Raw genomic sequence first — 16,633 nt, forward strand, 5'->3', positions numbered from 1 at the left:
AAAAAAGGGCGCGCAATAGCTGATGTCATCTTTATCACGCGCGAATTGTCAATTTCGTCCGTATCGACATTCCACTGCGACTGCGTCGCCATGATCGAGGGACCCGTGAAATGAACGGCATTGGTGGCGATGCGCAGAAACTCGCCGTGTGGCGGGCATATTGCTTAAACGACGAAGTGATGATTATGGTTGAAATTTATGAGGAAAGACAATATAATAAGAGAGAGACGAAAGAGAGAGAGAGAGAGATTGAAAAGTGCTCAAGGCTTCTCACCACAAGAGAATGACCTGGAGAAAAGTAGAAAAGAGAGGAAACTGAGAGAAGGTGGAAAGCGTCTGGGTGAGGGAGTAGATAACCAAGGCCAGAGAAGGGAGAAATGGAGTGAGACATAACAGATTTGGATTGAAAGGGAATATAGGAAGATATAGGAGAAGAATGGAAAAGGGGGGGGGGGTGGAGAGTACAAGGAGTCAGAAAATCATGAGAGGGGATGATGGTGATAGGACTGAGAAGGATACAAGAACATTTTTTTTTTTTATAGTAATGATGGTTCTCATAATTCCACTGACAAAGTCATATCCATCTGGGCAAAGATGTGGCGACGCGAGCGAACGTCTGCGTAAAACTTTATACACCGTCCGGTGCATTAGGCGATTGGAAATGCTCTCAACACAGCGTTTCCCAACGTAATGCAATAATAGACCTTAGTAACTAATGTGACATTGCCACAATTCGAATAAGCACTCTAACATTACATCGCGGCGCGGTCCGTTTCCGTCAGAATTGGAACGTCATATTTATTCTGCGCTATCATCCGTCGGTCCCTTGGAACACCGCAAGAGGCGATAAGATAATTGCTGGTAAATGGTGCTAATTGACGCCACTGTAAATTTGCGCGAACGAAAACGGCGATGTATAGAATGATACGGACATTCAAGCGCACGTCATGTGTTTGTGGAGCGGATATGTGAGACTAACGCGTCAACAAGATCACGGCTCACAAAGACTACACAAGTCGGCAAATAAGCATGATACCATATTCCCACGTAAATAGGGACTTCTTCACCAAGGCGGTATATCATATCCGTTAACAAGAGTGGCATCAAACTAATTTTATTACGGCAGGCATTACCGGCTCACATCGTTCGTTGAAAGCAATAGATTTTTTTTTTGCAAGTCTTTTGCAATAATCACATTATCCGATTTGGGTGACAGGAAGATGAGTATAGTAAGAAATTCCTTTGAAATGTGACTCGTAGAGAAGGAGGAACTATACAGAGTAGTAAGTATTGTTTGTAGATTAAGTGGTGGTATGGAGAACAGAAGAGAAATAGAATGCAGAAGAGAGAAGAGAAATGAAGAATACAGAGTAAGAGGAGGTGGAAGAGGAAGATGAAGAGTAGAAGGGAGGATTAAGGAAGGTGGGTAGAAGGAAGACTGATGAAGGGTAGAAGGTTTACTGAGGCGTTCCTCATTCTAGCATTCTGCGATAAACTCCTGCGATATGCAGTATCAGTACAGCTTTCTACAGAACTTCGGGAAGGATCAGAAAACATGGCATCGTTGAAAGAATAAACAGTTGTTTATCATGGTATCATAGATAGAAAAGATAGTCTGTAAAAGTCATTGCAAGAAACATGGCCCTACGATTTGAATGATTTTCAAATTAACCGTAATTCATGATCATCTTGTCACCATTCACCTGATCCGAAGATTTGAATAACATTTCATCACAGAGCACAAATTTAGTCCTTCCAAAGGAATGCCAGATATAATTTGCCAAAAAATGTTGAGTATGTGTCATATAGACTCTGTACACAATATTTTCTATATGAGCTATAATTGTCTAGGAAACCAAAACTTTGTCTAAGAGACTATCAAGAGGACTACAAACCACAATGAGCATCTATCTCTTCAATGTAACAAAATAGTCATTTATCAGAGAATCAAATAATTTGTAAATGCCTTCCAAATGTGACATTTTAATCGTTAATGTGTTACAGAATTATCACGGAAAAATTGATCCACCTATACATATACATTTTTTGTTTCTCGATAATCTTTATTTGATTTCTAAAATTTTACATGAATGAAACACACACAAACACGCACACGCATGATATACAGAATTAATACATGACAAAGGTCTCATAACTAGTTATAATTCGCAGAATTGCAAACACGATGAATGTATAGTTTGCTCAGCCGGAGTACTATGCTAGTACTTGTAATAAACCTAGATATAACCCTTTGAAAGTCGATCAGCACAGAAACCCCCTAAAGTTGTACGAGTGCACGTCACGAGCTAGATGCCCACGAGTCCTAGCCCACAAGTCATACAGCTCACGAACTATATATGCAGCTTACAAAGCATATACGGCATACGAGCTAGTGAACAAGGCCCCCGAGCTCGACACGAGGCAAAAAGCTTCACGAGCTCGACATTGCATAAATCTAGCCCACGAGTTCGAGACTAGGCAATAAGCTCGACACAATAGCCAATAAGCTCGACGGGATGATCAGTGTCATCAAATAACCAATGATTAAACAGATTACGTAAAGTCGAGCTCGTGGGCCTTTCTTGCCTGGTGTTGAGCTCTTGGGCCTTATTTGCCTAGTGCCAAGCTCGTGTGCCTTTTTGGCCTAGTCGTGTCAATGGCTCGTGGGCCTGTTTACGAGATGTCTAGCTGTGCTGTATAATGATTCGCGAGTGTATGACTCATGGACCTTTCTTAATGTAGCTCGTGAACCGTATGACTCGTGGGTGTCCAGCTCGTGGGGCGACCCCAGTTTTCCACAATCTCCAAAGTTACAGGCACAAAGAAACGGTTAAACATGCACATAGTGTATTGGCAGAGAAACAATTACCGCTTGAAATTAACAGAGGGATTAAATTTCCCAGCGCCTGAAGTGACAGGCTTATATTCATTTTGATCACCGGTATCATATTATGATTTTGTTGAAAGAATTCCCATCATCTCATCTGTAAATTAATCTCGCCAGAAGTTGGAAAACGATGATTGCATTGCCAGTAACATTATTGAATAATGTTGATGAATTGCAGTTTTTCTTATTATGCTTTTATTCGTTGATGTTTCTTGTGGTCCTTGTTCCCGTAATATCTGTGTTGTAATCATCACAATTAGAAATATGCATAGCAAACACAATGAATTGATAACGACAACAATAACAACACGTACAGTACTAATGAAATTTAAAAAATCCCGCCTTTGTATATCATACAATAGAAATCAAAGGAAAGTTGTTCGAGGAAGTTGATTGACCATGTATAGTAGATGCAATGGAATTCCTTGCTCTCTCGAGAATATAAAGAAAGAAAAGAGAAAGTTCATAGGGAAGGAATGGAAAAGGGGTATGTAGAGAGAGGGAGAGAGAGAGAGAGAGAGAGAGAGAGAAGAGGAGAGTAAAGAGAAAAATGCATCCTCTTCTTCCACAGGGATGTAACATGAAGACGTGGTTGTCTGTAGAGAGGTCGGCTACTTATACCAGCCCGTCTGGTATGTCTAAGGTGTCATAATAACGTCTGACTACGGCTGCCATGAATGCCCTGTCTGGGATGCGGGGCTATCTCCGTACACGTGGGATTCACACCTCTCAGAAAGCGACACACATCCTCCCTTCCCATAATGCATCTCTCCTGGCCTCAACCCATCTCACCAAGATCGAGGCCGGTATTGATTTTTTTTTTTTTTTTTTCAAACGTGGTCTCGGAGAAATACGATATCAAAACGACTGGAGAAATTATGTATTACCATCTTCAGGAGACAGGTCCACATTTTGAATTTTAATGAAGTTCGATGTCCTTTTTTTTTTTTTGCTCTTATTTGTCAACGGGAACGTTAGTCAAAAGTTGTGAACGAAGTACCATCCTTCTCTAGCAAACAGTGTGAATTATATAGTTCTGATCGAATCAAATCAAGTCATATGCAATATACAAAACATTCGAATCTGTTACATAATGCAAAACACTGTGATGTGTAATTCAAATTCATGAATTCTTGTGTCGAGTTGTTATCTTTATTGCAACTGACTGACAAATTGCCCTAATTCGGCGTTAATATGCACCGAATGAATTAATCGATGTCTAAGCTGTAAGTCATTGTTAAAAAGGAAATATAATGGCCATAATAACTACTCTTAAAACATTCAATAATTCTGTGCATAATACGTCGATGTAGGGCAATTTGTCAATCAGTTGCAACACTGTGTAATATCATTTGTTTTTTTTTTATTGCGCATCTCAGAAATTCAACATTAGCATTCCAAAAGTGAAGATTAATCTTTGATGTATCAATATCACGTCTCCTCGTTAAAGAAAATGACTGCAGTGTATCCATACCAGCAGAGGTTGGATTAGCTCATTTTGATTGTGCTATTTATAACGGAGTCTATAAAGGTTAATAGCTCGAAATGTCAAGTCTTCGCTTGAGCTGCATCACATCACTCACGTATTCTAATGACCAGAAATGATAGGATGGTGGCATTGTCATGAATATGTATATATGCAAATTCATGCATGATTTATTCGAGAGAGCCCACGTGTATAGAGAAAGAGAACAGTATTATGGCGCTCCAAATCGAGGAATGAAGTTGGTGCTTGTTGATTCCTCATGCATAAAAGTTTGGTGGTGAAATAGCTTTCTTGCTGTTTGGTGTCACTGAATGACGAGTGTGGTGTTGATTACCACCATTTCTTCCTCAAGGTCATAATAGTATTCAATTTGAATCTCATTAAAAAAAAGGCCAGTTACTCTCTCCCCGCAATATAATGAATTACTAAATCAACATGATTATCAATTACAGTGTTTATATTTCGAGTATGTTTATTTGTCTGGTCGAGTTTTGGTCATTTTTGTTTTCATACTTTTAGTCTCAAGCCATCAGTCCAATTTCACTAATTTCTTTATTTCTATGTTACAAAGTCTTGTCCGAAATTAAGTCCTGCAAACAATATGCCTATTCGTGCATTTTCAAGTATTAGACTGCGGATGTGTGTCATGTAAATGAACAATGAGACAATATGTTTCGCGTATTGTCCGTTTGTTGCATTGTCGTCTTTATTTTATAGTGTATGATAGAAAAATGATGTTAAAAGCAAACTTTTATAGTTATAAGGAAACGCCATCATTATTCTATTTCTGCCCAATTTGGTGGCATTCGTTAAGCTTTATTTTTATGTGTGATATATATGGTTTTATTTATGTAGTGAATACATTAATTTTGTCATGACAACACTCCTAGTAACACTATGAATCGTCAACCATTTTTTTCACGCTTAAATCCTGAAAGAGCATATCGCTTGAGCTGAAATATAAAACGAATGAAAGAATGATATCATTTACGGCTAGACACCTCCCACACCACTATCTACATAAGCAGAGGGTTTGTTGCATTCCCAGCATGCACCTCGTGATGCACTTCATTTTAAGCATGCGAGCTGGATCCATAAAAGTGTTTTGAAATGGACCACAAACTGGGAACTATATTCAGGACGCTCATCTATACCTCCAGTCAGAACAACAAAATTAAGCCAACGAGCACGGAGAAATGTCGTCACGCACTGCAAGAATGAAGGGTGAAAACTACACAAGTCATGTACTATGGGAAGTGAGATTCAAGAAGGAAGAAACAATTGCAGAAGAAATTCCTTACCTGGATGATGACGTAGATGTGTGCGATATCTGACGTCAGAAGTATTTGGTTGCGATACGCGATAACAAATCTATTATACTTGTTCTTTCGTCGTTTAAGGCAGTGTTATTAATACGTCCAACATTCTTTTGACCATGGTCGAGTCCGATTTAAATGGTTATTAATTTAAGCATTCACTGGTACGGAAACATTTTTCCCCTTTTAAATCAAGCAGAAGAATATCTCGATATTAATTTAGAGTGGACTTTTGCGTACAAGCTATAATCACATCACAGAGAGAATACCAAGTTATTAGTTTGTGACGCACCTATTATCGAACAGATGTGTGTATGTGTGTGTGTGTGTGTGTGTGTGTGTGTGTGTGTGTGTGTGTGTGTGTGTTTGTTCGATAGTATGTTTTTTTATCCTCTATGTATTTTATGCATGGGCTCGGGTCTTGAAAGCAATGAGCTGATAGTCTTAAAGAACCCCTCCCCTCTCAAAAACAAACCCCAATCCCAACCCCAACAGCAGCAGCAGCAGCAGCAGCAGCAGCAGCAACAACAACAACAACAACAACAACAACAACAACAACGACGACAACAACAACAACAACGACGACGACGACGACGACAACAACAACAACAACAACAACAGCAACAGCAACAACAACCAACTGACCAACAAACCAAACCAACCAATCACTCCACGTAATACGTTTCTCTCTCTCCCTCCCCCCTCTCTCCCTCTCTCTCTCTCTCCCTCCCCCCCCCCTCTCTCTCTCTCTCTTTCTCTCTCCCTCTCTGTCTCTCTTTCTTTCCTCTCTCTTCCGGCATGACAGCATATTAGTGTATATAGGGGATTTGTTCAGGGTTTTTATTTCGGATTACTCTCCTAGTTAGGTTAGTTATAGGTCTCTTTGTCTTAGTTTCCTTTGTTTCATCCATTTTCAATGTTTTTTAGTCAATCGATCATATAATTTCTTGTATTACGTGTGGGGGGAATGCACCCTACAAGCCCAGCTTTTTAGCATTCCTCCCCATTTCCAACATTTTCGTATACTTAAAAATTTTCTGTAAACTGAAATCTATGTACTTGTATTCTGTTTCTGTTGGAAATGAAAAATAAATGAATGAATGAATGAATGAACCAACAAACGAACAAACAAATCTTGCAATCTTTTGTTATTTTTGGAGAAAAATGCAGGTAGTATAGAAGTCATATCAGGTGGAAGCAATTGACTTTCCGGTCACGATCACTCATCACTTCATAATGTTTAGACCCTCTCCAGTTTAAAGCGACAAAAAAAAAAAATAAATAAATAAAGACCGCATAAGAATAATCGTATTAGTATAGTGCTCGCCTTCAGTAGATGTTGTTCCCATGGCAACCACAAAACTTTCCTTGAGTCTTGCTCGACATGATAACCACGACCAATGCGTGCACAGTCTTTTAGGATCTACTCTCTATTTATAGAAATAACAACTAAAAATTGTATTAATATACAGTTATTGTTATCACAATTCATAATCAATCATTTGCCTTTCTGGCAGATTGACAAACCCCCAAGAAACAAACAGCACATTAATAAGAATCAGTAAACCACCCTATTATATCAAAGGATGTTTCAATATCTTATCAGCGTTCGACAATCAAGCAAACAAACAAATAAACAAACAAATAAACAAACAAATAAACATCCATTCGATACATACATACAAACAAACGCACTAACTAACTAACAAACCAGGTGAGATGATGATCACTGTCGGTCTTATATCTTACTGACTGTGCGGCTGGTTTTAAATATTCGAGCATGTAATGCTTAATTGTTTTTATCATATACTTATTGTAGAGTCAAATGAGAAGACGGAACCATTGTGAAACCAGGTCCTATTACGAAGCCAGTGAGGATAACACCGTGTGCACTACTTATGACAATGGATATAATGACAGCAAAGAACACAAACAATTCTACGCTTATTCAACGATTAAGCAACATCCTCACAAATCAATTTTGTGTTTATTTTCGTGTAATTTTCGCATGTATGGCAATACGTTGATTGTTTTGGGCAATCACGCCAGCATATCTAACGCATCATTCTCTCATAATATCAGTACGGTAATAATTTTCCTTTCATTATTATGATTTCTACTGTCTTCTACATTTTGTTTTGTTATTTTCGTGTGCTTTGCGTTCTTACGTGCACCTATCAATACAGTAAAGAATATGTTTTGTTTTATGTGTGTGTTTTTAGTCAGAGAAAAAAATGAAAATTCAAAATCTAACATCATTAGGCAGTGGAAGGAAGTGGGAAATATGAAACCATTATAATGAAAATTACTGGAAGCATTATGTGAAAACAATGAATGGTATATCATACGACATGCTTTCACCTCTAAGTTTCATCGCAGAGCCAACTATTGTGTACTGAATATCATGTGTAATTTTCGTATATCATTTTGTTCTGTCTGTTGAAGAAGAAAATGAAATAGAATCAAATTGAATTAATTTGATTTCTCAGCAACTAGTTCATAACTGTAATCATATGCCAGGCGGCACCTATATACCTTTCAGTATTCATTAAAATGTATCAAAATGAGATTTTATGTAAATAGCTGACATTTAATAGTGCATATGCACAGACAAATGAGATATGTCAGACATCTTTGATATTCTTACGTCCTACGTATATTATATTTGCTTCGTTTCTGTTTGTTGCACTGGAGTTCATTGATAGCGTATTATCAAAACAAATACCGAAACAAAACGAAAATTTAGTCTCACCGTATAGTCCAGTGTCCAAAAAACAAAAACAAAACAAAAACAAAACCCTAACAGACTAAACCAGGATGCTAGGAAACCTGACGAAATGGCGGAAGGCAGTCCATCATATTTTCTTTCTATACTTCCTCTAAATGGCACAGGCCATCTCTCATGTAAATCATATCGATAAAATATCCCTTTCCGGAGTGTAGGTTCATTTTCCTATCAAATTGCAGGAGGGAACAAAGTCTATTTCGTCCAGCTCAGTGGATTGGCAAATAAATCAATAGCCCTCGAGCTCTCGGCTTGCCCAGTACTGAGTTGGTTGAGACTGCTTGTTTTCGTTGACAGAGCACTAACTATTGAAGGTTGCTACAAATTTTAGCCGAATTTTAATCTTTCCGTGATTCTCGAAGTGTACTTTTCTTTGAGGTAAGACAATTTTCTTTACCAGTTTAACAGCTTCCTTGCCTAGATCTCCACGTTTGGGTGCACATCATTAGCGCGCACAGATTCTGATCATATACCGTGTGTGTACGAGTACTACTATGTATTGCATGTGTGTGTGTGCGTATACCGCTGCAGTACACGTTATTTGCAGTCACTACAAGTACACTGCACACAGCGCGCAAGGCTGGGAACTTCGGAGAGAATTCCCTGCTCGTACGTAAAGGCACAGCGGCGAAATTTTTCATAGAAACTTTTGGCGTTCGTGGATACCATACTACCGTTATATTCTGTATGATCTTGGGCCGTTATACAGACTTTACAGTGGATGTTACAAGACTTTATTTGTCTCTCAACCACGCACTAATCGTCTGTCAGCAGTGACTGCTGGCACTGGGATGTGTTGATTTATTGGATATTTCGAAAATACAGCAGTCATGGGCCTAAGCCAGCTTTTCACCTCGTTTTTCTCGTACTTCAGGGACAAAACCTGGTTCCTAATGCGCCGAGGAGGACAGCAGTACCGTGTGGAAGCACCCGGGGAGTTTGGCGAGGAAGCCGTCCAGGTAAGCACCAACGATTGCCCACTCGCTGACTTTACGAGTGGGAAGGAGATTCGTAACGAGAAGCCATTTCTTGACGGATCGTTTACTAATGGGCCATCAAAATTAACGAGTCACCTTAGCGCATTTTCTTCTCAGTTTACTCGAGGTTGAATGGCCTCAGTTGCTACTGAACAACCTGTCTAGGGATCGGAGAGGTCCCATGTTTATTCGACACTGGCAGTAGGCCTAGTATCATTGAAATGTTAATATAGCCGGGGACAATTTGTCTATACGGTTAAATATGAACCGTCGTCGGAATCCAACTGTAGTGTAGAACTTTCTAACCCTGGATCAAGCGTACTTCAAGTTGCACTAGACAGTAGACGATAGATTATTTATGCTCAGTGTTGTTGGCAATACTGATATTACAACTTACAAGACGTAACAACTTGACAAAAAAGGAGTGGCACTTTGGAGTCAATATTTTCTTCTTAAAGTCTCACTGCACAGTCACCACCCTGCAAGTTTTCTTTATCGAGAAACATGTAGAACTCTAAGCAAATTCTTCTAGATTTTACAAAATCCTACTCGTAGTCTATTCTGTTCTACTACTGTAAAAGTGTACATTTTTGCTGTGTTGAAATTTTCGCGCATTTCGCACAACAAGAAACTAGCGCGAAAATGAAAGAATAATGACAATGTGAATGTTTTTGCTTGCCATACTGGGTAGAACTTCTGTGTTCCAGTACTAAGTAGTTGGTGTCTTGATTCCATGGAATTAAAAGCACACGAAACACTTCTTTCTGTTAGTTTCACTGGGCCGAGCACGAAAAATTAGTCTTGCGAAAATATCCACTTGTACAGTACATGCTTTACTTACACAAGTTTAAAAGTTAATTATTTGATCAGCCAGACAAATGGATCTGAGATTGCAGAGTTCACTAGTACAAAGTAGTAAAGTAGCCTACTGCGGAGGGCTATTCACCTGTGGTCTTTCATGGTCTCATGGCATGTTTTGATGTATATCTTCTTACAGTACAGGTGTTACATCATGTTAGAGTCTACTGGACCCCAAGTATTTATAAATGTGACATGATAATGTGATTTGTGTACCCATCGGTACCTTACGTTAGATTCGTCTCGGTTGGACCATCAGAGTGTGATGCAGGTGGGATGTCTTGTGTGGGCAAACATCTAATACTAGCAGACAGCAATAAAAGATACAATTTTTGTATGTGAGAGCATTGCATGATATTCAAAAGTTTTTCAATATCTTTTTGAATGAGTTGAGTTTACCTGACCCTATTTATGGACACACGCGTTAAAAACAAACAAACAAACAAACAAACAAACAAACAAACAAACAAACAAACAAATAAATTCAAAACCCACAGCCTATCCTCAGTAATGAGTATAGTAACATATGGCTGTTTTTTAAAATCTTTATCAAAATTCATATTTTCATTGTTATTTGTGGAAGCCCAGTGCAGTGGTGCTGAGTGAATTAGGTGTTGAATTGGGAAGCTAGTTTTTGTGGTAATCTAAGGTCATTCCTGACGTATACATTGTACAGCGTGTACTTGTAGGTAGTAGATGTTTGTAATGATGTTTCTACTGGTTCTAGAGGCTAATTCCTTCCTGAACATTGCAAAGCTTTCTTAAAGATTTTTCTATTTTTACAGTGAGTTTGATTGTTTTTGGTTGTAATGTTTTACTGGACTTACAGTGTACGTGTATTTGAATATTACTCCACAATGAGGCTTTGGTTGTTGAGCAACTTGTACATATTATTGTCATTTGCAGTAGTTGCATGCTTGCCTTTGTTATTCAATATCACAAATCCCCTTTGTCACAAGATAGTGTCGTCATATATCATGCAGACCTCACCTTTACAAAGTTGCAAAATGTATACCATGTTTTTTTTTGTTTTTTTTAACCTCTAGCAGACCTTTCCCTCTCTCTCTCTCTCTCTCTCTCTTTCTTAATGACAGATTGTGCTGAGACAGTATTCTGACTTTAGTAGTGAATCAAATGCAGCAAAGAAACTAAAAGTGAGAGTTTACAATTATGTTGTAATTGAAAGTACTTGAATGGAATGTATCAATCAACATCTTCCGGATGTTCTTGTTCTTCTCCATAGAATCAATGATTTTCTCAAGCGCCAGTCCATGCCACTGCCACTGCTGCAAGCTGGCGTGTTTGTAATGTTTATGAAGTGTTTAAGAGCATCATCATAGACCACATTGTAAACCAGTCACACTAACAGTGCATAGAATTGAAGGCTTTAGCCATATAGCGTGTCTTTGTGAATGACTAGTCAGGTGAGTAAGGTCGCTCTGAAAGGCGTGTGTGTCTCTGCTCCATTGTCTGGTGGTAGCACAATCTTTCCATTGTCAGTATACGGCCATAGATGCAGCATTATATTAATTATTATCATCCTTGTACTGCAGAAAATTACTGAGCAGACATTCAGTCTAATGTGCAATGTGCAAGTACCATGAGTATGGTCAAGCAATACAACTTGGATTAAAATTTTGATCACAATTTAATTTCTTTTTCATCACTGGTCCTGATGACTCAGTAGCTCTGCATTAAAGGAAGTACATACTGTACTGTACTGATAGGTGGCTTTCATTCACTACACACCTGTACCTTGTCACTCCATGCCGTATAAATTTGGTGCTGATGTGCAAATTGTACACACTGAAGTGTTTCATTATTGTATTGATCCTTTGACTAGATACAGGGTCATACTGCTTAGTGCTCTAGTTAGGTTTGTGAGAGTAAGTCAACGACCTTCTAAATGCATCGTTTGTTTGTTTGTTTTTCTGATAAATATCCCATGTGCATATTGCCTGTATTGGTTGTGTAAAAAGATTTTTGTAGACCGTCTGTGTATTTACACGACATGCACAGTCTGCATTCATCAGCTCCCAACCAAATTTGCAAATCCTCGGAGAGACTTTTTTACAAAACTTACCAGGTTTCCATTGGCATTGACTTTGAGTATGCAGCATAATCCATGAGGCCAATTTCTAATTCGATGAGCAATGCTGGGATGCAGGAATAGTAGACAAAAATATGAATGAATTTTGACATTATCCTGCCTCACTGGATTTTATTCTCACACTTTCAAATTTTAATCAGATGTGATGTATTGAACACAAGTACAAATGTATTAAAGTACAATGTTGTACACCTTTGTAGGCTGTTCATAATTAAGCGTTTAAAACGTGCATATTGTACAATGTATGCTGAGTGCGTGATAGTCTGTGTGCTGTTGAGGACAATTGACAACTTGGTATCATTTGCTGTTTTTATTACTGCTCCTAAATGGATTATGTATGTTTTGCTGCAGTAATGCAGTCTACATAGCAGAACAGGTTGAAGTTATTACCATACAGGTTTTAATAGTGCTGGTATGCATTGTATGTGCAGTACATCTTATTAAATGTATTTATGACAATCGTTCGCACTTACTGTTTGAGTTTCTTATTTTAAAGCGCTTTTACAGCAAACTCATCAGAGCACTGCTATACACAATGTAGGAACAGTTTAGCTTTGAATTTCCTTTTTGAAAGCTTCTTCTGTATCACATAGACAGAGTTGTTGTGGTGGAGTGTTCCAGATGTCCATTAGTTCAAAGTAGTCCTGTGCATTATAAAATATTTTTAAGACCAGTTACTATTTTGTGTAATTGTATGCTTACAGCTCAATGAGGGATTACCAATACTGTATTGTAATCTTGTCAAGTGAGGAATGTGATTTTCAAATGGGGCAAACATGTGTGTGTTCTGTGCTGTACAACTGAAGTTTGATCATTCCTCTCAGGTTCATCATAGAATTCTTATCACAAAAATCATCATTGTCATCATCACCATAGTCACCTTTAGCATACAACTCTACATTTAACATGCGACTATCACAATTGGGAGAACCATTTAAAATACCAATTTCATGGAGACCATCATCTTCACCATCTCTATCATTGACATCAATACCAATCAATTCTCGAGATCATTATTAGAGTCATCATCACCATCATCTTCAAAGGTATTGACTGGTCAGTTGAAGACTAGTCCCGAGTATACTTGGGCAGGTGTCTATGGGAAATACATGTTGTTGTAAAATCAGCCCGTCCCTTTATATGGGTTAACATATCATCATCATCACTTTGATGCATGATTAAATCATGTATACACACAGTGACATTTGTATCATAGTGCCTTTTCCAAAGGGCACAAAATGCTTTTACCTCACAGAAACTATAACAATATTTATCAGACATGATAAACTTTTAATACAAACAGACAGAAATAACAATCATCACAGGGTCATTGTTGTCCTCGTCACCAAAGCAGTAATGTTTTATTGGTACACCGTATTGCCATAGTCATCATCACTGTTATCAAAGTAATATCCACTGTACAATGTACCTCTTGCCAGCTTCCATGTTTATTAATACCTTGGTTGCTTTGTGGGGAACAGGCTGCTGGCCTACATTGGTATTCTATTATGTCCACGTACAAGAAGCTCTAGAATGTGACACATGTAGTGTGATACCATGTCTTATACAGCTTCAATTCTACAAGATACCTTCCCCTCATCCGGAGGATACATGTAGATGGTCTCTGATTGAATGGTTGGGAAATAATCAAGCCCTTGAATCTGTGTGGGCAGTCTGGGCATTCAATTTGTGGTTGTACAGTGTATGTATCGCCAATAGTGGCTTCTAAAAGTAAAAGCATCACAGTTGTCATTATGACCTATGGATATGTAATACTTACAATGCATAATGGATGTTTAAAGACAACTTGTTCATTTGAAGTAAATTTGTTAGAGGACGCAGCAACATCTCATGGTAGCCAGATGACAGGGACACACCCAAATGTCATTCATATGTGTTATTTGAAAACATCCTCATCTCTTTCTTTACTGGACAAAGCTAGAAGGACATCATGTTTTTTAAAATGACATTGAATTCAGTAGAAACTTTTCAGAGTTTCCTGTGGAAAGGACTCAATCGCCTTTAACGCATGACATTTCCATGCAGCAGCTGGGAGTGAAAACATCATTTGCATTTATTGTGGCTCACGAAAGAAAAGTTGGGAGCATTCCTTTACGAGGGATTTATGGAGAGGGCAAACATGGGGCCCCCTTTTGCGCTGACGGCGAATGTGCGTCACGGCAGAACACCATGCATGCTTGGCGGACTTTCTTCGCCGGGCCGGAGAATGAAGGGCGGTAGAAGAGCCTTTGAAGCTGGGCTGACATTACACGCAGATTTTCACATTAGGTCAGCCAGGCTTGGTCACAACTATTTGATATACAATTGTATGTCCATGGGACATGAAGCAGTGTACTGTACACTGAATGCACTGGATTTTCTCTCGATGAAAGACTCTTGCTTTGTATTTTTTTCTGCTTCTGTCTGCATGCATGAGTTCAATACAGAGTATACCTTGTACTCAGTATGCCCGTTTGTATGTTTGGGGAGGAATGGGGATTAAGTGGTTAAAGGCAAGTAATTTTTGAAAGTACTGATGGAGTCATATTGATACACCATGTACCTATGGGGATAATAATGCGTAAAATGTTAATCTGTGGAAAACAAAAGATGGCTTGCAAATACAACAAGCATTAGGAATAAGTTTTGTAATGACTCATGAATATATAGAACTGTACATCTTTATATATATACAGTGAATCATAAAAACAAATGTGTGAAAGTTGTTTTTTTGGTTTGTATACCACTGGAATTGTGACTTTCAATCCTAATTTCTGTCTTTGATGCAGTACATTGTATGCTGCTTTGTATGTGCCAGATTCTTGTAGAATTTCAATTTCATGATTTTGTAGCTTGGTTACTCAAATGCTCAAAAGTTTGGACAGTAATATTACTTTTTAGTGTCCAAAGCAGGGTTCTCGGCAGGAATTTCTTCACGCTTGTCGGCATTTATGCGCGCTGTTCTGGGGGTGGGTACGGGAGGGGGGTTCCCCCTCCCGCGCGAAGCGGAAGCCTTCGCTAATGCTCAATACAACACAGATTAATCGCCGCTAAAATGCCACTAAATGCGACATTTTCACGGAGATGTAAAGAACGTTGTGAGGGGCATATTCTCACATAAACAATGCAGAAACTCCATACCTTTTGTTAGCGGCAGTTCCCAGATAATAAATGAAAGAGAAGTAGGTGCCGATGGTGGAGGTTCCGATTTCTTTTAGGCCTTTCCTGTTTCACTGTTGCAATAATTAGCCGCCTCTGCATCGCAACAACGCGCGCCGGGCCGTGTTGCTTTCTCGCCGTCTGCTCGACCACGTTGTAGGCCTATTGCATGCAGATGCGCGAGAAGCGATCGAGAACTTTCGGGACATCGTTGCACTTTCCTTTCTGAGTATACTGCGGTAGTTTGGCCGTGACATCAAAGAGATATCATACAAAAATGTAATGATGATCATTATTCCGAAGGTTTGTTTAATCATAAAATGAAACGATTCATTACTGAGTACTTCGAAGGTTTGTAATCGAAAACAACAACAACACCAAAGGTCGGTACCACAGATGAATGTTCAAAATAAAACTGATTTCGTTCGAAGATTAACAAGCATTTCTCTGTATTATTTTCCGATCAACGAACCTTCAGAAAGGAATCTATCATCTATCATCGTTATTGCTTCAGAATAACAAACCTTCAGAATAAGAAAACACCCTTTTGGGGCCGTTGTTGTATTCCGAAATTATACTGGCAGAACATTCGAAATAACAAAACTGATTTCGATTGGATATAAACGAATATTTTCTCCTTTATAATTTTTCTATTAACGATCATTCAGAATTAAGAATGTAGAGTATTATTTTGCCGTTATTCTTTCGGAGTAACGAACCCTGAGGGTAACAAAACTGTAACCGTTTTCATTTCTTCTTTATCGTTTTCCGATTAACGATCGTTCAGAATTAAGAATCTAAAGTATTATATCGTTATTCTTTCGCAGTAACGAACCTTCACAGTAAAAGAAAACTGTAACCGTTTTGGGGCCGTCGTTTTATTCTGAAATTTCACTGACGGAAACGTTCGAAATAACAAAACTGATTTCGTATTTTTCATTTTTTCTTAATCATTTTTTGGATTAACGAAGCTTCAGAATAAGGAATATAGCATTATTTTATCCTTAATCTGTCGGAGTAACGAACCCTAAGAGTAAGAAAAGTTTTATTCCAAA

The 16,633-nt window shown here is 38.5% G+C and overlaps 1 protein-coding gene across 1 annotated transcript in view; it reads left to right on the forward strand.

The window, feature by feature from the left end:
* LOC139734387 (uncharacterized) overlaps positions 1–16,633 on the forward strand; it is a 120,846-nt gene that overhangs the window by 29,831 nt on the left and 74,382 nt on the right. The window contains exon 2 of the mRNA XM_071645176.1: positions 9,349–9,433. Within this exon, the coding sequence (XP_071501277.1) occupies positions 9,349–9,433 (85 nt within the window). The remainder of the gene's footprint in view (positions 1–9,348; positions 9,434–16,633) is intronic.

Source organism: Diadema antillarum, unplaced genomic scaffold (assembly GCF_040938485.1).
Source record: "Diadema antillarum isolate AM-2024a unplaced genomic scaffold, OU_Dant_1.0 seq00000523_RagTag, whole genome shotgun sequence".
NCBI lineage: Eukaryota > Metazoa > Echinodermata > Echinoidea > Diadematoida > Diadematidae > Diadema > Diadema antillarum.